Source organism: Mastigoproctus giganteus, chromosome 13 (assembly GCF_048544385.1).
Source record: "Mastigoproctus giganteus isolate SK-2022 chromosome 13, ASM4854438v1, whole genome shotgun sequence".
Taxonomy (NCBI): domain Eukaryota; kingdom Metazoa; phylum Arthropoda; class Arachnida; order Uropygi; family Thelyphonidae; genus Mastigoproctus; species Mastigoproctus giganteus.
Window position 1 is genome coordinate 105,094,256 of NC_143587.1, and position 26,486 is coordinate 105,120,741.

The 26,486-nt window shown below is 36.4% G+C and overlaps 1 protein-coding gene across 1 annotated transcript in view; it reads right to left on the reverse strand.

Annotated features, from left to right (window-relative positions):
* LOC150076327 (gamma-tubulin complex component 2-like) overlaps positions 1 to 26,486 on the reverse strand; it is a 194,253-nt gene that overhangs the window by 107,011 nt on the left and 60,756 nt on the right. Inside the window, exon 4 of the mRNA XM_090387323.1 lies at positions 23,149 to 23,240. Coding sequence (XP_090243449.1) covers positions 23,149 to 23,240 — 92 coding nt within the window. The remainder of the gene's footprint in view (positions 1 to 23,148; positions 23,241 to 26,486) is intronic.

The window sequence follows — 26,486 nt, forward strand, 5'->3', positions numbered from 1 at the left end:
AAATCATGTTTAACAAATCTGGTTCGCTATTTCGAAAGGGTCACTCACGAGCTGGATTTAGGGAATAATTTCGACATTGTTTATTTAGATTTCAGCAAAGCTTTTGACTCAGTCCCACATGAGCGGTTGCTTTATAAGCTGGAACAGGTTGGAATCACTGGGAAAATCCTTAGATGGATAGAAGGATGGCTTCAGGGCAGGAGGCAGAGGGTTGTGATAAATGGCTATTCCTCAGATTGGGTTGATGTAAGAAGTGGGGTTCCCCAAGGATCAGTATTAGGACCACTGCTGTTTTTAATTTTCATAAACGACATTGATGAAGGGATAGAGGGCATGATGTCTAAATTTGCAGATGACGTTAAAATTGGTAGAGTAGTTAATGATCACTGTCAAGCTGAGCTTCTTCAGAGAGACCTAGATAGACTTCAAGAATGGTCAGAAAAATGGCAGCTGTGCTTTAATCCAACAAAGTGTAAGGTATTACACCTTGGAAACAGTAATCCCAAAAAAACTTATTCACTTGGTGGAGTTCAACTAAACCCAGTACTGGAGGAAAGGGACTTGGGTGTTACGATACGGTCAGACATGAAATTCTCTGAGCATTGTAAACAGGTTGCAAGGAAGGCCCATGGTGTCCTATCGATGATCTATCGAACTTTTGCAAGTAGAGATAGGGACGTGATAATCCCATTATATAAGACTTATGTTAGACCACACTTGGAATACTGTGTTCAAGTATGGAGACCGCACCTAAAGAAAGACATCGAGCTTCTTGAAAGGGTGCAAAGAAGGGTAACTTGCCTGGTGAGATCGGCAAAAGGGCATCCTTATGAAGAAAGACTTCGAATATGTGGGTTGCAGAGTTTGGAAACTAGACACCTTAGAGGAGATTTGATTGAGGTGTTTAAGGCTCTGAGAGGCATCAGTGAAATGAATGAGGACAAAATTTTCAAGATTATAAATGATGCTAGAACTAGGGGACATAAATTCAAGTTACGGGGGGAAATGTTTAGATTGGACTGCAGGAAGTTTTATTTTAGCCAGCGAGTTATAAATTACTGGAATAAGTTGCCTTCATGGGTGGTAGAGGCCGACAGTTTGGGGAAATTCAAAGGTCATCTGGATAGTACTTTCGGGTAAGGGAAGTGCATAGGATGATAGGTTTAATTTCCTTTTTATTTATATTTTATTTTATTTATATATATATTTTTTTTTATTAATTATTATTATTTAGTTATTTATTTTATTTATTTATTTATTTTTTGTTTTTATCATTGTTTTGTTCGGATATATTTTTTTTTTTTTTGGCTGGTGCAGCATAAGCCATAGGCTTTCTTGCACCATGCGGCCGTTACTAATACTAATTTTCAATCCACTGCAGGATGAAGGCCTCTCCAGCAACTTTCCAGTTCCTTCTGTTTTGAGCACTGGCCATCCATTTACTACCCACAAACTCATGAATTTCATCTATCCATCTCCGCCTTTGTCTTCCAGGTTTTCTTCTAGCTCCTCTTGGATACCATTCTGTTATTTTCTTAGTCCATCTGTCATCATGTCTTCGAGCTATGTGTCCTGCCCAGGACCATTTTAGTTCTTTAGTTTTGATAAGAATGTCCTTTACTTGAGTTTGTTGCCTAATCCATGTGTTTCTCTTCTTATCTAACAGTCTGATTCCCAATATGATTCGTTCCATTCTTCGCTGTGTAGTTCTCAGCTTCTCTTCCATTCTTTTGGTGAGTGCCCAAGTTTCACTTCCATAAGTCATGGTGGGGAGTATACATTGGTTCATTATTTTACGTTTCAGACAAACTGGGATATTGCTCTTCAGTATGTGACTATATTTCCTGAATGCTATCCATCCAAAATTTATTCTTCTCTTGACTTCCAGCCATTTATCATTATTACAGCTAATGACTTGTCCCAGATAAGTATATGACTCCACCTTTTCAATTACTGCTCCTTCAATCATTATTTCCCTTTCTGTGGCATACTTGTTCATCATTACTTTTGTTTTATCTATATTCATCTTTAGTCCAAAATCCTTACTAGCTGTGCATAACTGATTAAGATTTTCCTCTAATTCATTGGGATCGTGGCTAATGACCACAATGTCAACTGCAAATCGTAAATGGTTTAGGTACTCTCCGTTCACATTGACTCCTTTCTGCGACCCGTCTAATCTTCTGAAAGCTTCCTCAAGGGCAGCAGTAAACAGCTTCGGAGATATTGTGTCTCCTTGTCGAACTCCTTTCTCAATTTTAAATTTCCTACTGTCTTTGTCTAGTCTAATAAAGGAGGTAGCACTCTCATATATTTTCTTCAAAATCATAATATATGGGGTATCAATGCCTTGTCTTTCCAGTGCCCGAAACATTGCCTTATGCTGTATGGAGTCAAATGCCTTTTCATAATCCACAAATGCCAGGCATAATGGTGTTTTATATTCATTTGCTTTCTCCATTAGCTGTGATATTACATGAAGGTGATCCATAGTTGAGAATCCTGTCCTAAAGCCAGCTTGCTCTTTCGGTTGATTCTCATCAAGTATTCTTTCTAATCTGTTAGTAATGACCCCTGTGAACAACTTGTAGATGTGGGATAGCAAGCTAATTGGTCTATAATTTCCAATTTCTGATTTATCTCCTTTCTTATGCAGCAAAACTATGATTGCATTATTCCACTGCTTAGGTGTCACACCTTTTCTAATGCACTTTGTGAAGAGCCTTGCCAGTTTTTGTGTTATGTCTCTTCCTCCCAATTTTAACAACTCTACAGTAACTTCATCTTCCCCCAGGGCTTTCTGATTCTTCATTTTCTTCAATGCATGTTCTACCTAATCAGGAAGAATATTGGGTATGTCGTATGTATTGCTACTTTGCAATCCATCTTCCCCACTGCTGACATCATTCCCCTGCTCCTTGTATAATTCTCTATTGTAGTCTTCTGCTATTTGAATAAGCCTTCTCTGATGTTTATAAGTACACCATCGCTATTCTTCAGTTTCAGTATCATTTGTCTTTCTGTATTACTGCTCATGGCTGCTGATTTAATTCCTTTGTTTTCCCTTAATGCTTGTTCTACTTTTCTTGTGTTAAATCTTCTTATGTCCTCTCTGAGTCTCTTTCTAATGGCTTTGCATAACTCAGTATACTCAATTTTCTCCCTGTCAGTGTTTTTCTTGCTCTTCATTTGTCGTCTTCGGTTCATCATGACAAGTGTTTCTTGACTAATTTTTTCTTCTTTGGATTTCTTTTTCCCTATAGGTTTCTTGGGCTTTATCACTTTCAAAAAGTTGTAATATTCCTCGTCGATATCTTGGTCCTCAGCAGTCTGCAGAAGCTCATACTTGTTCTTAAGTTCCAGTACATACTGATTTTTCTCCTCTTCTGTTATCTCAAAGACCTTTGTATTATTTACTCGAGTCAGTTTTTTCCTTTCCTTTCCTACATCTATATCAAGTGTACATCTTACCATTCTGTGATCACTTCCAACATTTACCTTATTCAGGACAGTAACATCATTCACAATATATCTTCTGTTAGTGAGGATGAAGTCGATTTCATTAGTAGTTAATCCATTTGGACTCTTCCATGTCCACTTTCTGTTCACCCTTTTCTTGAAAAAAGTGTTCATTACTGACAATCCTTGAGATTCTGCAAATTCCACAAGTCTTTCACCTCTTTCATTTCTTTCACAAATTCCAAAATTTCCTATCGTTCCCCTTTCTGCGCTGTTTTGTCTTTTTCCAACCTTAGCATTGAAGTCTCCCATAATAATAGTGTAGTGGGTTTTATGCTCATCTAGAAGACTCTCAATTTCAGTATACATTTCTTCAACCTCTTCATCATCATGGCTCGATGTTGGTGCATAAATCATTATAATTTTTAGCTTGTATCTCTTAGAAATCTTGAGCATTAGTCTTGACACTCTTGGTGATGTACTTTTGAAGCCCAAGAAACCTATAGCTAAAAAGAAATCCAAAGAAGAAAAAATTAGTCAAGAAACACTTGTCATAATGAACAGAAGACGACAAATGGAGAGCAAGATAAACACTGATAAGAACAAAATTGAATATACTGATTTATGCAAAACCATTAGAAAGAGACTCAGAGAGGACATAAGATTTAACACAAGAAAAGTAGAACAAGCATAAAGGGAAAACAGCTATTGGAGAAAGCAAATGAATATAAAAGACCATTATGCCTGGCATTTGTGGATTATGAAAAGGCATTTGACTCCATACAGCATAAGGCAATGTTTCAGGCACTGGAAAGACAAGACACCGATATCCCATATATTATGATTTTGAAGAAAATATATGAGAACGCTACCTCCTTTATTAGACTAGACAAAGACAGTAGCAAATTTAAAATTGAGAAAAGAATTCGACAAGGGGAGACAATACCTCCGAAGTTGTTACAGCTGCCCTCGAGGAAGCTTTCAGAAGATTAGACTGGTCGCAGAAAGGAGTCAATGTGAATGGAGAGTACCTAAACAATTTATGATTTGCAGATGATATTGTGCTCATAAGCAATTAAGGAAAATTTTAATCAGTTATGCAGAGTTAGTAAGGATTTTGGACTAAAGATGAATATGGCTAAAACAAAAGTAATGATGAACAAGTATGCCACAGAAAGAGATATAATGATTGAAGGAGCAGTAATTGAAAAGGCGGAGTTATATACTTATCTGGGACAAGTCATTAGCTGTCATAATGATAAGTGGCATCAAGTCAAGAATAAACTTTGGATGGACAGCAATATCCCAATTTGTCTGAAACGTAAAATAATGAACCAATGTATACTCCCTACCATGACTTACGGAAGTGAAACTGGGGTACCTGCCAGAAGAATGGAAGAGAAGCTGAGAACTACACAGTGAAGAATGGAACGGATTATATTGGGAATCAGACTGTTAGATAAGAAGAGAAACACATGCAAACTCAAGTAAAGGACATTCTTATCAAAACTAAAGAACTAAAATGGTCTTGGGCAGGACACATAGCTCGAAGACATGATGACAGATGGACTAAGAAAATAACAGAATGGTATCCACCAAGAGGAGCTAGAAGAAAACCTGGAAGACAAGGACGGAGATGGACAGATGAAATTCATGAGTTTGTGGGTAGTAAATGGATGGCCATTGCACAAAAGGGAAGAAACTGGAAAGTTGCTGGGGAGACCTTCATTCTGCAGTGGATTGAAAATGGCTGGTTATGATGATAACCCCAGGGGCTCACATCTCGTGAGTATGGGCTTGGCACACCCAGGGTCCTGAGCTGGATATCATCATTCTTCTCTTCTTGGTGATTCCCTTCTACTTTTGTTTGTCTCTCTCTCTCTCTCTCTCTCTCTCAGGGTAACTCAGGAATTTTTTTTTTTTGGATGGTGCAGCATAAGCCTCAGGCTTCCTTGCACAATATAGTTAATAATAATAATGATGACAATGATGATGGAGAGGGTAGATGCCCTTGAAGGACTTAAATTTGGGGGATGCATCAAGCTCTCAGCTGCCCATATCAGTGCCAGAGCTTGCACTTGATCATCAGGAAAACCAGGGGCAACCTTCAGGGCAGAATACACTGGTCCCACAATAGCTAGTTATTGTCAGTGACTCTATTGTCAGGGAGACGGGAAATATATTGTGCAAAAACGATAGGTGGAATAGGACCAGGATACATCTGCCAGGGGCAAAAGTTGATGACGTTGTAAAGCAGATATCAAAAGTTGATGATGTTGTAGAGCATCTTTTAAGGGCACAAAGGGTGATAATGATGCACACATTGGCACTAATGACATTAAGAGTAGGAGATCTGTGGACTTAACAAGTATAGGTCAATGTTGAAAAAAAAAATAATAAAAATAAAAGTAGCGAGTTAGGATTAAACTTGAAAAAGTGTTTGCAATTCTGCCCAAACATGATAGGAGGGAGTATGGGATGAGAAGCTTGTCAATCAATTTGGCCCAGGAGAGATTGTGCAACTCTCAAGGTGTAGAATTTTTTTCAGCCTAGTTTGTGCTTGACAGGAGAGACTGCTTCTACAGGGATGGGGGTACACTTAAATAGAAAGGGTGCAAGAATATTTACTGATGCTATCGAGGCAGTGTTAGGTGGGTCGGAAAACTGCTAGCTTGGAGGGGGGATACACAGACTAAAAGGTTAACAGTGGCCGCAGACAGAGGCAAAAATGATTCTTGCACTGCTTCTATTAGAATGAGCAGCAGCCTGGAAAGCAAGCAATGGAGATTTCCAGGACTGCTGGGAGTCATAGTGGAAAGTAAATACATGGGCTGAGTTAAGGTGATTAAAGGTAGAAACAGGTGCACATATACTTGCAAGTATACCAATGCTAGGAGTACAGTTAATAAATTTGATGATTTTGAAGTGCTGATCAAGACATCAAAAGCGGACGTTGTTGGGATATCACAAACGTGGTGCCGCACAGATAAAAGCAGTGCAGAATTAGAATTTGGGGAGTACAATGTGTACAGAAAGGATAGACAGGACAGGAAGGGAGGAGGGGTATGCTGTTAGAAGTTGCAAATATAGATTGATAGTTAAGAAACACAAAATCAAGGAAGTGCATCCAATTGACATTGGTGGACAATACAATGTTTAGTCAGTGTGGTGTGACATAAGCATTGGGAAAGGGAAAATGAGAGTAGGTGTGTGTTATAGGCCTAATGAATCTGATGAGTATAATGAGAAGTTGTGCAGAGAAATAGAGTGGGCCAGTAAAACGGAATGTCTTATAATAGGAGTTTTTAACTTTCTAGACATTGACTGGAACTTGTGGGTTGGTCACTCACACACACTAGCAAGACATTTGTGGATATAATGCTGGAAGACTGTTTTATACAGCAACATTTTCAAGAGGCAACCAGAGGGTGTAATACTCTTGATCTGATTATCAGCAGTGAGTCTTCATGCGTTAAGAATCTGAAGATAAAGGAACCACTAGGTGAGAGTGATCACAGTCTACTGATGTGGGATTTACTTAAAGATGTAACCTACAATGAGGGATAAGGGGAAGAGTGTTTGTTTTCGTAAAGATGACTACAGTGATCTCAGAGAGATTTTAAATTCTATACATTGGGATCAATTGATGACATTACAAACAGTAAATTCTAAATGGGAAGCGTTCAGGGACTTAATCTTGGAGGGTACCAGACTTTTCATACCAACTAAGAAATACTGTTCAAGGTTTAGGCCTAAATGGATATCAGATGAATTAATGCAGCTTATGGCAGAGAAGAAAAATGCATGGTATGCATATAAATTATCAGATGACATAGAAGACTATGGTAGATATAAGCTAATCTATAATTAAGTCACAAAGGAGGTTAGACAGGCAAAGCCAGATTACGAGAAATCTTTGGCAAAGGATGCAAAGAAAAACAGCAAAGAGTTCTTTACTTATGAAAACTCTAGAAGGAAAGGGATGAATCAGGTTGGTCCACTTAAAATGGACAATTTGACTATTGATGTTCATGCTCGGGTAGCTGAGCATGAACATCAATAGTCATGCCCAGATAGCTGATACACTGAATGAGTATTTTGCATCTACATTCACACAGTAGGCGATATTCAAGGGGAATGTCAGAAGTTTATCAAACTCTAAAAGGAAGCTAAGTGATTTTGTAATAACTGAAAGCAAAGTGGAGGAGAAATTGTTGAAGTCAAACATAAGGAAGGCACCTGGAGTGGATGGGATCTATCCAGTTACATTAAAGGAGGTGGAAAAGTAAGCAAACCCTTAGCCATAATTATAAAGCTTCCTTGGATTCAGGGGAGGTTCCATGGACTGGAGATGTGCAAATGTATCCCCAATTCACAAAGGAGGATCAAAGGGGACACGAGTAATTACAGATTGATAGTGTCACTGATAATGTCACAGCAGCAGCCATTAAAAATGTCTTTACTACAGGAACTCATTATGAAACTGGTACAGTAAAATAAATAATGAAAAAAAGTATTGCTGCATTATTTTTATAGAAAAAATAATTTTGGTACAATGAAATACAATGAATGGAATTTTTCATTGTACTAGTGCACAATGAAATAATTCGTATAAAATATATTATAATAACACTAAAATTGTTGGGCTATGGTAACTGAAATAAGATATATAATTTTGACACTCAAATTATTTTAATTCCGGAGTGAATACTCCATCGATTGTCATCCCATTACGTGTAGTATTTGCTAAAGTATTTGACTTAATATCTAAATTGAAGACATCTTTCATATATTTACAAAGCTTCTTTCCAGCCTCAGAATTTAATTCTAGATTGAAATCACCAGCAAGAACTATAGGTATACGATCCAGTGGCTCTTCCAATAATTTTGCACCATCAATGGAATACAGCATAAAATTCTTGTTTATGAATTTTTGAATTATATCTAATGACATCTCTGGAGTGATGTATGTGGCAACGATGAAAATAGATTCACTATTGAATTTGCACAAAGATCCACAAATGTCTCCAATTTCATCTGATACTGCTGTCACATTGCTGCTATTATGTTGTGCAAAGATATGTGGTGTACTGATGATAGTAGAACTTTCACATTGATATATCACAACACCACCACCACCACGGACATCCAACCTTTTAAACTGAGTCACACGTTGGAATGGTTTAAGTAATATATGTTCATTATTATCCAACCACGTTTCACTTAATATCAATATTTTGGATTGCTGTAAGATTGTGTCCATTTCAATATCTCAAACATGGGCCCGTAAACTTCATACGTTCATTAAAGATATAGATATACTACTTTGAATGAAATCTTGCAGTTCATGCTGTAGAGAAGGTAGCTTATTATTTTTCAAGCGATCTAGTTCAGCACCAAGTTCTATATTACTAGTAGATTTGCCGTGGTGAAATGTGAAATCGTCATGGGGATTTGTAATATATAAACCTTGCAATGAGGTCACTCGAGATAACACCATGTATACAAGTTGCTAGTAACGATCTTTCTCATAATTATATAAAACTTTGTCAAAGGTTCCTCCTTGAGATTTATGTATAGTCAAAGCACAAGCACATAGTAAAGGAAACTGTGTATGTCTACATGTTAATTTCCTATTGTTCTTGAATGGAATCTTAGTTGATTGTTTTATAATAGGTACGAATTGACTAGGTAAATGTTTATCTTTCACATATTGTTTATAGTGAGATTGAAGGAAATTTCATCGATACTCGTTAACTGTTTCGTCGTCCTCAAATTCGAAATAATATATTAAAGTAACGATTGCACTGTTTACCAATCCATTGACCACATCTATATTTGTAGTAATCATGTACGGTTTTCCTTTCAATAATGGTAGAATGTATGGAAGTCCAGCAGTTTCAGTCACTGACATTTTATGAATGCATACTTGCTAATCGTTCTTCAGAATGATATCATTGGTATAAATCTTGTGCAACCACTTCATGGGTTTCATCTGCAACTAAAGCATTTGTATTATAAGCATTTACATCACTATTTCTTAAAAATAGTCGAATCCTTTGCGGACATAAATTAGTAGCAATTTCTTTGGTAGCAAATCTAGATTCTATAATTTTAAGTTCATCTGATAATAACACTTCTCCATTGCCTATTTTTGTAAGAATTTTAGAAAAACAGGAAATTGTAGTGAATGCCATAATTATGGAGCAATCTTTAATGACTTGTTTATAAATTCTTTCGATTCCAATATAGAATGAGCAATGTTAGCTGTTATTCCTATTGATTTAAATGCAATTTGCAAATTTTCTGCAGTGCGCATTCGCATAATTTTCATTGCCATATATAGCAAATGTTGGAGAGTTACTCCACGACGATCAGATCTACGAATTTCACCTGATGCCATCATAAAGGGAGTAATTTTAAATCCATTTTTAAATTTTCGTGCATGTCCCAAATACATAGCTGGAAAAGAAAGTTCTGCATGTATATCAAATATGAAACTTTTTAGATATGATTTCTGACCCGGTGCTATACATAAATATTTATCTTCAGACTATAATAATGTTTGCTGTTGAATTAACAATAGTTCATTATCATTGTTGACAGGTTCCACAATTTCGTCCGAATGTTCCTGTTCACTATCACCATTTGTTCCCAAGAAATCGTCACTCACTTTTATGCCGTAGAGTTTATACAAAGGTGAATTTATCAAATACCATAACCATATTTTCACTATTTTCTTCTGCACACATCCTTGTAGATATGATGATTTATGTATGAGTCTTCATTTTATATGTACATTAATGGCATAATCATCATCTAATTCTCTACGTAATTGATGAACGTATTTACGTTAACTCGTACATTTATTGCTTGTCCAATGATCCCATATTGTCCATGTTCATAACGTAAACGACGAATTTGCATAAAGAGTAATTGTAGTGATATCAAACACTAAGTTACAACATCTGGTGGAGGCAAATGAATAGGATATGTTGGATATATAAATCCATTTGACATGGCCATAGCTGGTATCTGTCCCTCTTTTAATGAAGTATGAAATGTATTACACGTCATGAAAGTACTCACTTCTTATAAATGAAATTCATTTTGAAGTAATTCATATGAAGTTGTTGGAAATGGTTTCAAATCTAATTGAAACCATAAACGATCACAAACATTACAACTAAATCCAAATGGGTTTTTGTACACTAGTTTTTCAAACTCACTGTCAGCTCATGTAGACACTATAGGGATGTAATCAGGAATCTCATTATTAACCATTTCTAATTTCGCTTTTTTTCATGCACGATATTCCTTCATTCATTTTGCTGGAGTTTTAGATTCCTGATAAGTATCAGGCATAGTAGAACTCTGTCGTTGAATTTATAATTTCCTTTTCTTCCGTTCACGATATTCCTTTGTCATTTCAGCTCCAGTTGTTTTGGGTGCAGTTTGAGAATTCCCAGGCATAACGAAAACTCTTGTTGAATTTCATCTGAATTTACATTTACATTTCTGTCCAACTTTCCTTTCTTTCTTTCACGATATTCCTTCAAATGCTGGGCTGCAGATTTTGGCACAGTCGCTCGCATATTAATCATTATGCTAATATAATGGTATAACGCAGCACATCACTGCTCAATTATACTTGTTGTGTCACTGCAACTTGTTACGTCACTGCACTTGTTGCGTACAACTGAGTTTTCTTGGGCGCATGCGTTGTACTTGTTGCATCAGGATTTGTGATGATTTCTAAGTAACGTAATGCTTTTTTCAAAATAACGCCAGTAAAAATATTTTTAACATCAAAAAACCAAAGACAAGCTCCAAAGAGTAATACTTTTCTTAGACAAATGAATACATGAGACTCAGCTGCCTAACTCAATGCCAGAGTTCGCTCCTGTGCATCAGGCAACACAGTGGCAATCTCCTAGGCAGAATGCACTGGTCCCACAGCAACTAGTTATTGTTGGTGACTCTATTGTCAGAGAGATGGGAAATATATTATGCAACAGGATAGGTGTAACAGACCAAGGTATGTCTACCAGGGGCAAAAGTTGATGACGTAGAGCAGATATCATCTTTTAAGGGCACAAAAGGTGATATTGTTGTACACGTTGGCACTAATGGCCTTAGAAGTAAGAGATCTGCAGATTTACTTAACAAGTTCAAGTCAATACTGAGAGAAGTCGCGAGTTAGGGTTAAATTTGGAAGTGTCTGTAATTCTGCCCAGACACGATAGGAGGGAGTATATGATGAAAACCTTATCAATCTATTTGGTCCTGGAGAGACTGTGCAAGGCTCATGGGGTAGAATTTTTTTCAGCGTGGTCTGTGCTTGCTAACAAGACAGACTGCTTCTACAGGGATGGAATACACTTAAATAGAAAGGGTGCAAGGATATTTTCTGATGCTATCAAGGCAGTGTTAGGTTGGGTGGGAAAACTGCTAGCTTGGGGGGATTCGCAGACAAAGATTAACAGTAGCCTCAGGCAGAGGCAAAAGCGATTCTTCAACTGCTTCTTTTGTAACAAGCAGTAGCCTAGAGAGCAAGCAATGGAGATTTCCAGGACTGCTGGGAGTCATAGTAGAAAGTAAATACATGGGCTGAGTTAAGGTGACTAAAGGTAGAAACAGTGCACATTTACTTGCAAGTATACATGCATTTGTGTATGTATGCATCAGATGCATGTATACTTGCATGTACACCAATGCTAGAAGTATAATAATAAATTTGATGAATTTGAAGTGCTGATCAAGGCATCAAAGGCAGATATTGTTGTTTGTTTGTTGTTGTTGTTTGTTATTTGGTTTTTAGGAGCATTAACAAATAAGGCCATACTGCTGCGTGATATGCGGTGATCATTCCCTGACCTTTCCACATCCTCCATATTTGGTGGTGACGGGCTCGAACCCCGGTCTAATCAAGAAGCGTGTGCTATGCACTGCTGCTCCTTCCAACCTGGCTACGGAGGCGCCAGATATTGTTGTGATATCAGAGACATGGTGTCACACAGACATAAGCAGTGCAGAATTGGAATTTGTGGAGTATAATGTGTACAGGAAGGATAGACACGAAGGAAGGGAGGAGGGGTTATGCTGTTAGTTAAGAAACACACAAAATTTCGCTATATTACTAAGCTATTTATCTTTCTATAAGATAAATAGCTTAGTAATATAAGTAATATAAGTATAAGGAAATACTTAGTAATATAAGTATAAGGAAATTGCACTACCCTTTCATCGTTATCATATGTTCCCATTACAAGAATCAATTTTGAACGCCTTTTTGATTTTTTTCTAAAGCACGTTTTTGGAGGTCATAACGATAAAACAATTTGCACTTTCCAGTTTATTGAGGTTTTCTGTTCGTGCATCTAATTATAAATGAGTAGTAAACTCGATCTTATTGCAGTCATCCATTTGTGATAATACCGATAACTGAAATTGTGTGGATTTTTATGCTATTATAGTGAAATGTGTTCCCCTTCACTGAAATTTCATGAAATTTCATCGGTAATGGCAAGGTTTGAGAAGATGGATCCTGACAGCGAACGATTCTTAAAAGTTAACAGAGGGGTGAATGATATGCTTGCTCGCTACAAATAAATCTACAATGCAAAGAAAAAAGCCACTGTCCAGTCATCCGTTAATATGTTCTTTTGTAAGGTTGAGCGGCCAACCCCTTCTAAATCTCCAAAGCCCTCAACCTCTGCAGCGGCGTCCTTATCAGCTGAAGACTCTTTTTTTGTAATTTTATAATTTTAAATTTTTTTTAATTTGCACGCTTTTGTAATTTTTCCTGCGCATGAGATAAAAAATTGAATAAATACAATAAATAATTCTATTTACATGTTTGTCAAAGATTTCTTTTTTGATTCAATCAATTCAGCTACGAGAGCACAGTTGCAAGTGCTGCACAGGCATGGGGAAATTCACTGACTTACGTAAAATCCAACTGACTTACGTAAAAACGCAACCCTTAAGTAAGTTGGGGAGTTCCTATATAGCAATTTTTCTTGCAGAGACAAGGAGGTGATTATACCTTTGTATAAGACATGGTCAGGCCACACCTTGAGTACTGCATACAGGTCTGGAGGCCTAATTTTAGGAAGGATGTAGAGTTGCTAGAACGAGTACAGAGAAGGGCAACAAAATTGGTGAGAGGAACAAGGGGGTTTCTCTTAAGAGGAGAGGTTTAAATCCTGTCAGTTGCAGCATCTAGAGACTAGGCACCTGCAAGGTGATCTGATTGAGGTGTACAAGGCTTTGAATGGTTTGAGCAGGCTCAATGCTGATGGGATACTTCCACTTGGTGAGATTAAGAACCTGAGGGGGCATAGATTCAAATTGAGGAAAGACAGTCGTAGAATAGATGTGCAGAAGTTTGCCTTTAGCCAGTGGGTAGTTGATTGCCAGAACAGACTTCATCTGTTGTTGTGGAAGTTGATAGCTTAAATAAATTTGAGGCAGAACTAGACAAACATTTGGAGTAACCGGATGGGTGAAATAGGAAGGGGTTTTTTTTGTTTTTGGCTGATGCTCTATAAGCTTGCTTTCTTGGATCATATATACCTCAACTAATGCTAAAAGGATACAGGGAATAGATTTTGAACATGGGGAGGGGGTCGAAAAAGATTTGTATTCACCCAGAAGTAGTCGTGACAGAAAGTTTAAACAAGCACCACGTATTACACTTTTTCAACATTGTCACCAGACAAAATGACACATTTTTGCCACCTCTCAATACACTTCTGCAGGCAAGTTTTGTAGAAGTCCTTTGACTGTCCTTCAAACCACAACTCAGTAGCAGAAATCACCCCATCATCAGAAGCAAAATGTTTTCCACAAAGAAAGCATTTCAGGGCAAGAAAGAGGAAGAAATCTGAGGGTGCAAGATTGGGAAGATTGGGGGAAATAGGCAGGATGTGGCAATATTTCAAATCCACATTCATGGGCATACCTGCTCACTGCACTATCTGAGGAATGCACAGGGGCATTATCTGTCAAAAAGCACACCTTTTGACAGATTTCTCAGTCATTTTTATAGCAGTGTGTAGCTTTATGAGATGGTTGGAATAATACTTCGCTGTCACAGTACAGTTCATTTTGCAAGACTCTTCTGTTACTGCAGTTGCTTGGTATCTTGGGATTTCTTCATCATGCACTGAAATTCTTCCAAATTTGAATTGTTTACCAATATGCAATAATACTGTAACTTGGACAGTCTTCTTCATAAACAGAGACCATTTGAAGAGACCATCTTCATAAACAGGTTCACATAAAAAAAAAAAAAAAAAAATTTCTTCTTGAATTGTTTTGGGAGTCCCCCCCCCTTGCAGAAAGAGAAACCGAATCACCAATCTGTATTCCACCTTATCCACTGTAAAACTGTAAAGCTTTACTTCATTCAGTGCTGCAAAAAAAAAAAAAAAAAAAAAAAAACGAACTGTCAGATCGAAACCAAAATTTATGTAGTTGCTATGGAGATTAAGGTATAAAAAAATAAAAAATTAAAATAAACTTTCTGAATCATCCCTTGTAATTACAATATTAAATTGTATGTTTAAAACTATAAATAAATTTTCCTGTGGCTACAGCCGTCTTTAATACCCTGCAAAACTATAGATATTTGTTTAACAATCACAATTTGGTTTTATTCACTTTTATCTATTTGGAAGAAGACCCATCTAAGTAATTAATAAATGATTGTACTTCTTGATCACAACCTCTTAAAATATTTATTCTTATTGTTAATTCTTTATATTTAAATATTATTAGTAAATTAATAAGAGGAGTTTACCTCAATATAGTACGTGGAACACTTCCGTATGATACCCTCCAGAAATTAAAACGGAAAAAACGAAAAAATCGACAACTTACCGGTACATTAAAGTAAAATATAAATAATTAAAGTAAAATATAAATAATTAAATAATCAATTTAACACAATTCAAAATCAATTCAAAACCATTAAAATTCAAATTAACGCAATTAAAAGAATCTAACGAAAATATTCAAAACGATTTTCCTTCCTGAAGCTGACAATGCTTTTCGACCGACTGTCGTGATCACAGGAATGAAAATTACCGAATCAGGCTAAACCTGCAACTTAAATAGTGATTATGTGTCTTCGCGCATGCGCGTAAAGGTCCACGCATCGGAGATCAAATATGGCCGCCGAACATTAACAGAATTCTCGTGTAATTTAATTTCAACGGTTTCTGCAATTAATAGTCGTGTATAATTACGTTGAACGTTAAGTATTTTGGCCTCGTTAAATAAAAAAGTATGTTTTTCGTTAATGGCATGAAAGGCTAATTCTGACGCTGCTGAACGAGAAGCACGAACAGAGGCTTCGTGTTGATTTACACGGATATTAAGAGAAAACCGCGTGGAACCCTGATAAGACGAGTCGCAATCACCGCAAGAAATGTTGTATACTAGATCATTAATTTGTGTTGCGAACGCCGAAAGAACCGAGCGATTGTTCAGTATAGTGTGTAACTTCCGTATAGGCCTAGCTATAATTTTAAATTCGGTATCTTTAAAGAATCTGTTAAGCTGTTTGTGCCACTGTTCAACATATGGGACAGAAATAAAGTATTTTTTGATATTACTATTGTTGATTGGTGCAGTATTTTGTATCCTATCCTTAGCTTGTACCCTAATTCGATTTATTGTGTTAATGGGATAACCCCTGTTCAAGAATCTGCTAGTTAATATTTGTATTTCTGAGTCTAAAGCAGAATCCGTCGTTGAATATTTATAGGCATTTAGAAATTGATTAAAGATAATCGATCTTTTGTAGGTGAACGGGTGGTAGCTATTATAATGTAGAAGCATACTGGTGTTTGTGGGTTTTCGATAGATGCTAAATTGTATTTTGTTCGAGTCCCGGGTAAGCGTGAAATTTAGAAAGTTTAATGACTTAGTATCCGTATCTTCCCTTTCCAGTGTAAATTTGAGTCTAGAATGAATATTGTTAAACGAATGTAAAATATCTTGGATAGTACTACTATCGGTAATAACTAGAACATCGTCTAAATACCTCCCATAGTATGTGATACGGGGACGAAAAGGTGTCAAATGTATCTGCTCAATCGTTGAGAGATAGATCTCTGACATTAAGCCACTCAGGCTCAAACCCATTGGTAATCCAAAAATTTGTTTGTACACCTTGTCTCGAAAGGTGATGTAGTTAGCCTCAACTAATAGTTTAATTAAGTGAAAAATCTCCTTTATAGGCAGCTTCGTATAATTAATCGGTGTCGAGTTTTTATTTAACATATCCCAAATAATATCTAATGTGTATTCAACGTTTACATTCGTATATAATGATGTAACATCTAATGAGAATAAATTGTCATTGTCGCCGAGTCTACAGTCTTTAAGATTATTAAATAATGTATCGTAATTCTTAATCCCAAATTGTATAACCTGTCTAAAAGGTTTTATAATGTTATATACATGTGTGGCTAAGGCTGAAAATGCCGAGTTCCTGTAGGAAACAATAGGTCGAATCGGAAATCCAGGTTTGTGTAATTTTACCTGACCAAAAAGTGCAGGAATATTGTATGTTCTGGGCTTCAATTCCTTCAACTGAACCATAGTAATGTAGTCGTTTTTACGATATGTGGTTAACGTTTTATTGTATTGATTTACCAAATTGGTAAACAGTGTCGGGTCCACTTCACAATAAGTGGAGCTATCAGATACAACTGAATCTAACTTATTAATATAATCATGTATATCACTTCCTGTCTCTCCAGTAGTATACAATCGATACACACAATTATGGGAGATTTTTTGAATGGCTTGGTACAAAATTACATTAAATCTACACTAAGGTACTCGGCCCAAAGTTACCATATTTCTTTCCTAAAATATTGCCTTCAAAACAACATCGTTCCGAAGTTTGCCAGGGTAAATTTAAATCAAAAAATTTCAGGCATAAAACAACTATCACTGGCGACATCACGTAATATTGTTAAGCTTGCCTTAAAATCTCGATATTCGGATAAACAAAAATACCTTTCCCAGGTTAGGAAGCTTCGCGATAAATTAAAAAATTATCTACATCCGAACGATTGGTCTGTATTGAAGACCTCCATAGATTTGCGACGGGAAGCACAAGCCTCAGAAATAAAAAACAGACACGTTAATAAGTTGCAAACATTATCGAATAGTTCAAGACACGTTCATGCGAATTCTAACACATTGTCGCGAGCTTGCGACCAAGTTCACACGAGTTGGGTGACATCCCCCCCACAGACACATAACGCACTACCACAGAATATGTCGGCTAGTTCACGAACACCCCCTCACCCAGTATCCAACGAACCGACATATCAACAGGTTACAAATCTTTCCTCGTGTACACTATCGCAGGACCAGATTTCACTTTTATCCAAAGGATTAAATTATAATTTACCACCTCGAAAGCTGCCAAAAAAAACAATGCGTAATTGATTTTGAATTTGGACTTCGTAGTGTTCCACAAAAAGATGTATTTATTCAACAAGTTAACCAAGTAGTGAATAACATAAAAGAAACACGACTTCCTAAATTGAATACACATGACAGTTCAGCTTTACGAGAACTTCGAGAAAATAAGGACATTATTATACAGAGGGCAGATAAAGGAGATACAGTGGTAATACTAGATAAACATGATTATATTAATAAGTTAGATTCAGTTGTATCTGATAGCTCCACTTATTGTGAAGTGGACCCGACACTGTTTACCAATTTGGTAAATCAATACAATAAAACGTTAACCACATATCGTAAAAACGACTATATTACTATGGTTCAGTTGAAGGAATTGAAGTCCAGAACATACAATATTCCTGCACTTTTTGGTCAGGTAAAATTACACAAACCTGGATTTCCGATTCGACCTATTGTTTCCTACAGGAACTCGGCATTTTCAGCCTTAGCCACACATGTATATAACATTATAAAACCTTTTAGACAGGTTATACAATTTGGGATTAAGAATTACGATACATTATTTAATAATCTTAAAGACTGTAGACTCGGCGACAATGACAATTTATTCTCATTAGATGTTACATCATTATATACGAATGTAAACGTTGAATACACATTAGATATTATTTGGGATATGTTAAATAAAAACTCGACACCGATTAATTATACGAAGCTGCCTATAAAGGAGATTTTTCACTTAATTAAACTATTAGTTGAGGCTAACTACATCACCTTTCGAGACAAGGTGTACAAACAAATTTTTGGATTACCAATGGGTTTGAGCCTGAGTGGCTTAATGTCAGAGATCTATCTCTCAACGATTGAGCAGATACATTTGACACCTTTTCGTCCCCGTATCACATACTATGGGAGGTATTTAGACGATGTTCTAGTTATTACCGATAGTAGTACTATCCAAGATATTTTACATTCGTTTAACAATATTCATTCTAGACTCAAATTTACACTGGAAAGGGAAGATACGGATACTAAGTCATTAAACTTTCTAAATTTCACGCTTACCCGGGACTCGAACAAAATACAATTTAGCATCTATCGAAAACCCACAAACACCGGTATGCTTCTACATTATAATAGCTACCACCCGTTCACCTACAAAAGATCGATTATCTTTAATCAATTTCTAAATGCCTATAAATATTCAACGACGGATTCTGCTTTAGACTCAGAAATACAAATATTAACTAGCAGATTCTTGAACAGGGGTTATCCCATTAACACAATAAATCGAATTAGGGTACAAGCTAAGGATAGGATACAAAATACTGCACCAATCAACAATAGTAATATCAAAAAATACTTTATTTCTGTCCCATATGTTGAACAGTGGCACAAACAGCTTAACAGATTCTTTAAAGATACCGAATTTAAAATTATAGCTAGGCCTATACGGAAGTTACACACTATACTGAACAATCGCTCGGTTCTTTCGGCGTTCGCAACACAAATTAATGATCTAGTATACAACATTTCTTGCGGTGATTGCGACTCGTCTTATCAGGGTTCCACGCGGTTTTCTCTTAATATCCGTGTAAATCAACACGAAGCCTCTGTTCGTGCTTCTCGTTCAGCAGCGTCAGAATTAGCCTTTCATGCCATTAACGAAAAACATACTTTTTTATTTAACGAGGCCAAAATACTTAACGTTCAACGTAATTATACACGACTATTAATTGCAGAAACCGTTGAAATTAAATTACACGAGAATTCTGTTAATGTTCGGCGGCCATATTTGATCTCCGATGCGTGGACCTTTACGCGCATGCGCGAAGACACATAATCACTATTTAAGTTGCAGGTTTAGCCTGGTTCGGTAATTTTCATTCCTGTGATCACGACAGTCGGTCGAAAAGCATTGTCAGCTTCAGGAAGGAAAATCGTTTTGAATATTTTCGTTAGATTCTTTTAATTGCGTTAATTTGAATTTTAATGGTTTTGAATTGATTTTGAATTGTGTTAAATTGATTATTTAATTATTTATATTTTACTTTAATTATTTATATTTTACTTTAATGTACCGGTAAGTTGTCGATTTTTTCGTTTTTTCCGTTTTAATTTCTGGAGGGTATCATACGGAAGTGTTCCACGTACTATATTGAGGTAAACTCCTCTTATTAATTTACTAATATTATTATCAACGTAGAACATATTGAGTATTACAGCTCTGATTCATACTATCTAATTTAAATATTATGAAGAATTAACAATAAATATTTATTTATATTAAATATTTTAATATAAATAAATATTAATAAATAATATTTGACTTAATATGATAGCATAGCTTAATTCATTATAGTACTCACCTTTCCTTTTTTTTTTTATAATCTGCAATTGATGTTTGAATAGGGTGGATGATAATTTTAATTTAAATTAGGAGTAAGTAAGTTGGGGTTTAAAAACAGAAGTTAAAATATGTGCAAGGAAGTAGAAGTGCAAGTCTTCGTCTTTGGTTGTCAATATTAAGGTTGAAAATAAATGGTTAATACTGGAGGCCAATAGCTATAACAAGTTGCTTTCGTTATCCACGTCTTCAGTTGGCAGTGATGGGTTGAGAGTGAATGCGTGTATTTAAGAAAGCTAATTCCCATGATGCTCCTGGTTACATGTGGAAATCTCAGGTGCATGAGATTCCAAACCGGACACCAGCTTGGAATCTCATTTCCACATGTAACCAGGAGCATCATGTACAGACCAATTAAAAATAAAATTGAACTGCAATGAGGTAAATTGAAGAACAATCCAGGGCCAGTCAGATGATATGAATATAGTTCAAATAAATAGCAAATTTAAAGATCCCCAAGTGGATCAGATGGCCCAGGTTTCAATGCTTTTCCTAACTTCCACCTTATCCATGCCTGGAGAGTCAGGAAAAGCATTAGAACCTGAGGCCACTCACAGCCAACCAATAAATCTGAGGATTGAAAAGTAATAGTGAACAAGTGAGCTGACTTTTACTGAGGGCAGGTGAACTCAGCAAATCGTTTTCAATAATTTTCAGAACGTGAATGTCGAAACTACTAAACATCAGAGGTCACCATTGCTAAGAACATTTAAAAAAGAACTTACCTGTGTAGTCTGTTAATTCAGGAAAATTTTGCAGCCCCCTACTGGAATGAGACAAACTGAAGTACAATATGTTCATTCTACAATGAATGGTCTGAAAAGGATTAGATTTACTTCAAAATCTGTGAGTAACTGCAACATATATTAAATGTTGCCATATATGTGTTGAGAAGATAATTAAATATCTTGAAGACCTTCAAGAAGATTGTTATTTTTATTGAAAAGTTGTGTTTTCTTCAGTTTTCCCCAATTGGTACAAATGGGCCTGGAGAAAGTCAAGAACAGGATTGGAACCTGGGCTGCTCACAAACATTAAATATGAGTTAATGCAAGGTAATGGCCAAAGAGAACTGATTTTCACCGAGGGTAACTGAACTCTGCTAGACACATTCAGATCTTATAACATGCCCTCATATCACTTGTCCACGCCAAAATCAAAGATTTTGGCGTGGACAAGTTTAGTTCATCCAAAATATTTTTCTTCTTCTTTTTTTTTTTTTTAATATTATAAGTATATATATAAATAGTATATTATTGCTGTAGACACTCCATGTTTGCAGCAGTCAATGTTCTGATAAAAATGTCATAGAGAATGTCAGGGAGCATAGGGACATCATGTAAGCAACATTTATCCTCAGTCATCAAATGATTTAATTCAACTCACAAATCTGGATATCACTAGCAATGTAATTTTCCAAAATCTAATAGACTCAACATCAGTATATGACCAAGCATTTAATGCCACAGAAGTGCAAGTTACCAATAAAGCCTATAAAAATATGTTTGTATTAACTTTCTCAACTGTCAAAATAAAACCTATTTTGTAACTATTAGTATTTATTTTATTTTCACCTGGCACTATATATATATATATATATATATATATATATACACGAGGCTGCTCCGAAAATATGCGGACTGAGATCACTGCTCTGAGTCTGAGTCACTTGAGAGGTTTGTATGGGTCTCCTTTTCGAAACAGCATCCTTCACATTCCATGCGTCTTTTACAGCAGTTCACTAGCTTCTGAAACAGAAAATGTGCTGCAGCTCATTTTCTGAAAGGCGTCGCAGCATAGCGGATGCAGATTTAACTTCTTCATTTTCTGGGCTGTACGAAGGGTGGTCTAGTGGTTGACCACCAATTTTTGCTAAGTTTGCATTGCTGGTTGTGTGACATGTGGCCTAGAATTATCTTGAAGAAGAAACCATTCTTGATTAAAGTAGTTCCGGTCTTTTTTATTTATTATTCTCCATTTACAGTTTGTTTCTCAGGAACCCAGTGCTGCAGTATTATTCCGCAGATGTCAAAAAACAAAATCAACATAAATTTTTTTGATGAACCAAAAACTCAAATTTTTTTGGAGACTGTGAATCGTGGTGTTTCCGCATGATTGGCTGCTGTTTGGACTCTGGATCAAAATGTTTAATCCAGGACTCGTCATAGGTGATTATTTTATTCAAAAAGTTGGGCTCTTCTTCCACTTTGTCAATAAAGGTTGACAAAGTTCAATGCAGCATTCTTTTTGTTCTGTGGTAAGATCGCATGGTACCCATCTTGCGTAAACACGACATGTTAAGGTGCATCTTTATAATTTCGTGACATCTTGCTACACCAACATTCAACTGAACTGCCAGATCACGAATCGATAAACGTCTGTTTTCTTTCAATAACGTTTCAGCTTCCTCAATGAGGTTGATGGACACCCGCTTCTTTGTTCATCTCGTACGCTATTTTTTCTGTCCTTAAAACGCTTCTACCATTTATATATGCCCATTCTGCCCAAGGCTTCTTCACCATATGCTTCTTGAATCATCTCAAACGTATTCTGACCAAACGTATTTTGCCTAACTTTACACAAAATTCAATCGCAATTCTTTGTCTAATAATTAAAAAATATCTTTCTCATCCTTCACTCACTATAACGTACACAAAAATGAATACTACATGATATGCTTGCACAAACTAACCAAGAAAAGCTGGGAGAACATTCTTAGACTGCAAACACGTCACTCGTTTCCACAGCAACAAAGCAGTACTGCCAGTCCGCGTATTTTCTGAACAGTGTGTGTGTGTGTAAAGACATACATACAACAACCTTACTTTTTTGACTTCAATTTATCATATTTCTCCAGCACTGCTTCAGGAAATGGAGAATTTTCTGCAAGCTTACGTACTGCTGATAATGCTGAAACCTAAAAGACAATATATACTGCTAATAACATCAATATTTAATAAACAAAGTTTTAATTGTGGACTGGAAACAGAAGAAAAGGAAAGACAATGAGGGGGAACAAACAAATATAAAACAAAATGAATAATCCCATTCTTTAGTTTGATAAAATACCATGATCATAATTGATTTTCAAGTTGAACTATATGTTAAATTTTCTATATTTATTCCTATTTAATTAATATATTTTGTTATTTTTTTTTATGGACTAATAAAATATCATGATATATTCTTTACCTCCCATCTTGGGGATAACAGCATATGTTAGTTTTGGTCTCTAAGTTCCTAAAACCTGAACCACAAGTATGGACATCTAGCCTTCATAAAAATAGAAAAGAAGAAGTAATCTTCTTTTCTATTATATAGCCAAAACCCGAATAGGTCATACTCACCTCACACATCTCTACCTGCTTACAGGAAATAATCCACCGCAGTGTGTGCACTGCTCATAACCACTTACAGTAAAACATATACTCCTTGAATGTAGCGTGTTCAACAATGCCCGACGAATGTCTTTTAGTTTCATTTCAGATCTACAACCACCTCTGTCTATCAGTAGCAGCATAGGTAAAGAAGCAAATCTCTCTAAATTCTTTCTCTGTTTAAAACAAATTCAAATGCATGACCGTTTCTAACTGCTCTCCGTGCAGTTCTCATAAGTGAACTAAATTAATTTGGGAGGCGCAATATGGCCTAAGTAGCCCTTGCGCCAGAAAATACCACCACCACAACAACTAAGTTCCTACCATCCTCCAGGGAAGGGTAACACCATACAGAAACTATGGTATAAATTTGATTAGTTTTGTAATTAAATATGATATTGTGCTGAAATACACACAATATCATATTTAATACACACAATTTAAATTATTTCAAAAAATATTTGTGATGAATTCTAGGTTACAACATATGAAGCTACTTCATACTGTGGTGAACTTCCGAGTGTTTACTTCACATCACACTAAACACCCAAAGCCCCTTGTTATAGTAAATAGAAATTCAGAGAGGCTCGTCATATACAGAACAAGCCTCTCTGGAGTTTAACCTGCAACTCATAACAATCTTACTGTTAAGTTGCAAAGTAAATAAACCATTTAATATAGGCATATTTAATCCAATTTTATTAAAATTTAAAACAGTCCAAGATATTACTGAAATTAAGGGGGAAGATATCAATCTGCAGGAAACTGACAGCTGTCTAAAGACCTAAATAATCTGAGAACTGTTCACTGTTACTTGCTCTTTGATAGTTCTGATCTAGTAATCTCAGTAGAGAGTTATCTTTACATATAACCAGTACAGTAACTGTCAGATGTGGCAATCATAAAGCTAAACTGTTTTTAACAGTTTAGCATTATGACTTCCATGGATAACTGTACTTTAGCCATGTATAGTACAGTGAGTGACAATCATTGTTTTCTATCCATCAATTGGAAAAGAATATTCATTATGGGGGACTTCACTGCTAAGGTTGGAAAGAGACAAAACAGCACAGAAATGGAAACTATAGGAAATTTTGGAATTGCTGAAATAAATGAGAGGTGAAAGACTTGTGGAATTTGCACAATTTCGAGGAATGTCAATAATGAACACTTTTTTTCAAGAAAAGGGCGAACAGAAAATGGCCATGGAAGGGCGCAAATGGATTAACAACTAATGAAATTGACTTCATCCTCACCAAGAAAACATATATTGTGAATGTTAGAAGTGATCACAGAATGGTAAGGTGCACATTTATTTTATTTTTTTTTTTTTTATGAAAACCCCAAACGAGAAGAATTAGGACCTATAGTACTTAGTACAGTGCTTGGGTTGAGGTTGGTCAACAAAAGATGACATTTGTTGACATTAGACTTGAACTTCTCTAGACTGCAATTTTCAGGAAATATGTATGAAGGAAGGTTGTTCCAGAAAATGGCAGTTGAATGAATAAACGAGGAAATGAAAAGTAGGTTCTGTGAGTTTGAAGTTGGACAGTAAATGAATGTTGGCTGGTGGCGGTAAGTGTTCGGCCTGTTTTGAAAGAGAGAGAGCGGGTATTATAGAAGCCAATTCAGAAGAACAGTGCTCGTGGAAGTATCTGTAGAAGAGGTATGCAGCAGAAACAGTACATATATGAGACAGCAAGTGGAGAGACTCTGTTAGAGATGAATCATTAATTAATCTAACTGCCCTCTTCTGAATGGAATCAAGAAGTTGTTGTTATGTTGTTATTTGGTTTTTTAGGAGCATTAGCAACTAAGGCCATATTGCTCCGGGAATATGCGGTGGTCATTCCCTGACCTTTCCGCATCCTCCGTATTTGGTGGTGACGGGCTCGAACCCCGGTCTAATCAAGAAGCGTGTGCTACGCACTGCTGCTCCTTCCCACCTGGCTACGGAGGTGCCGGAATCAAGAAGTCAGAGAGAGGTTTTGGGGGCACCACTCCAGATGTGGGAACAATATTCCATGGCAGGGCAGATTTGCGATTTATACAGAGTGAGCAGCTGTTTGGAAGAAAAGTAACACCGAGAGCGAAAGGGAAAACCAAGTTTTTTAGATGCAGAGGAAGCAATATTTGTAATGTGCTTGTGCCAAGAAAGATTAGAAGTCAGGGTAATCCCCAAAAGAGATATATCATTTTGCCTAGAAATCGGAGTGTCACTAAAGATAAGCATAGGAGCAGAAGAGTCCTCTTTGCGAGATATAAGACAAGACTGAGTTTTAGAAGGGTTGAAATCAACTAGGTTGTCTTCGCTCCACTGGAGAATTACCTGAAGATCGGCATTTCAGGAATTGGTAGCAGATTTTCGAGAAGTTGAAGCTGATTGCGCAGGACAAGGTTTCTCAAAATGGAAAGTGGAATGCAATGTGCTATCATCGGCAAAACTATGGATAAGATTTCCAGTCAATGGAAGGTCATTAATATACAAAAGGAAAAGAGTGGGGGAAAGAACTGAACCTTGGGGGACACCGGCATTAGTGGAGAAGTTAGAAGACAGAGAGCCATCTACCATCACCCTCAGTGAGCGATCACAGAGAAAACTGGATAACCAATTACTAAAAACAGTTGGCAAACCATAAGATGGAAGCTTGTTTAGAAGACCTTTATGCCAAACACAATCGAAAGCCTTTGAGATGCCAAGAGCAACTACTTGTGTTTCACCGAACCTTTCCATTGAATTAGTCCATAAATGGGTAACGTAAGCCGGAACATCACCAGTGGAT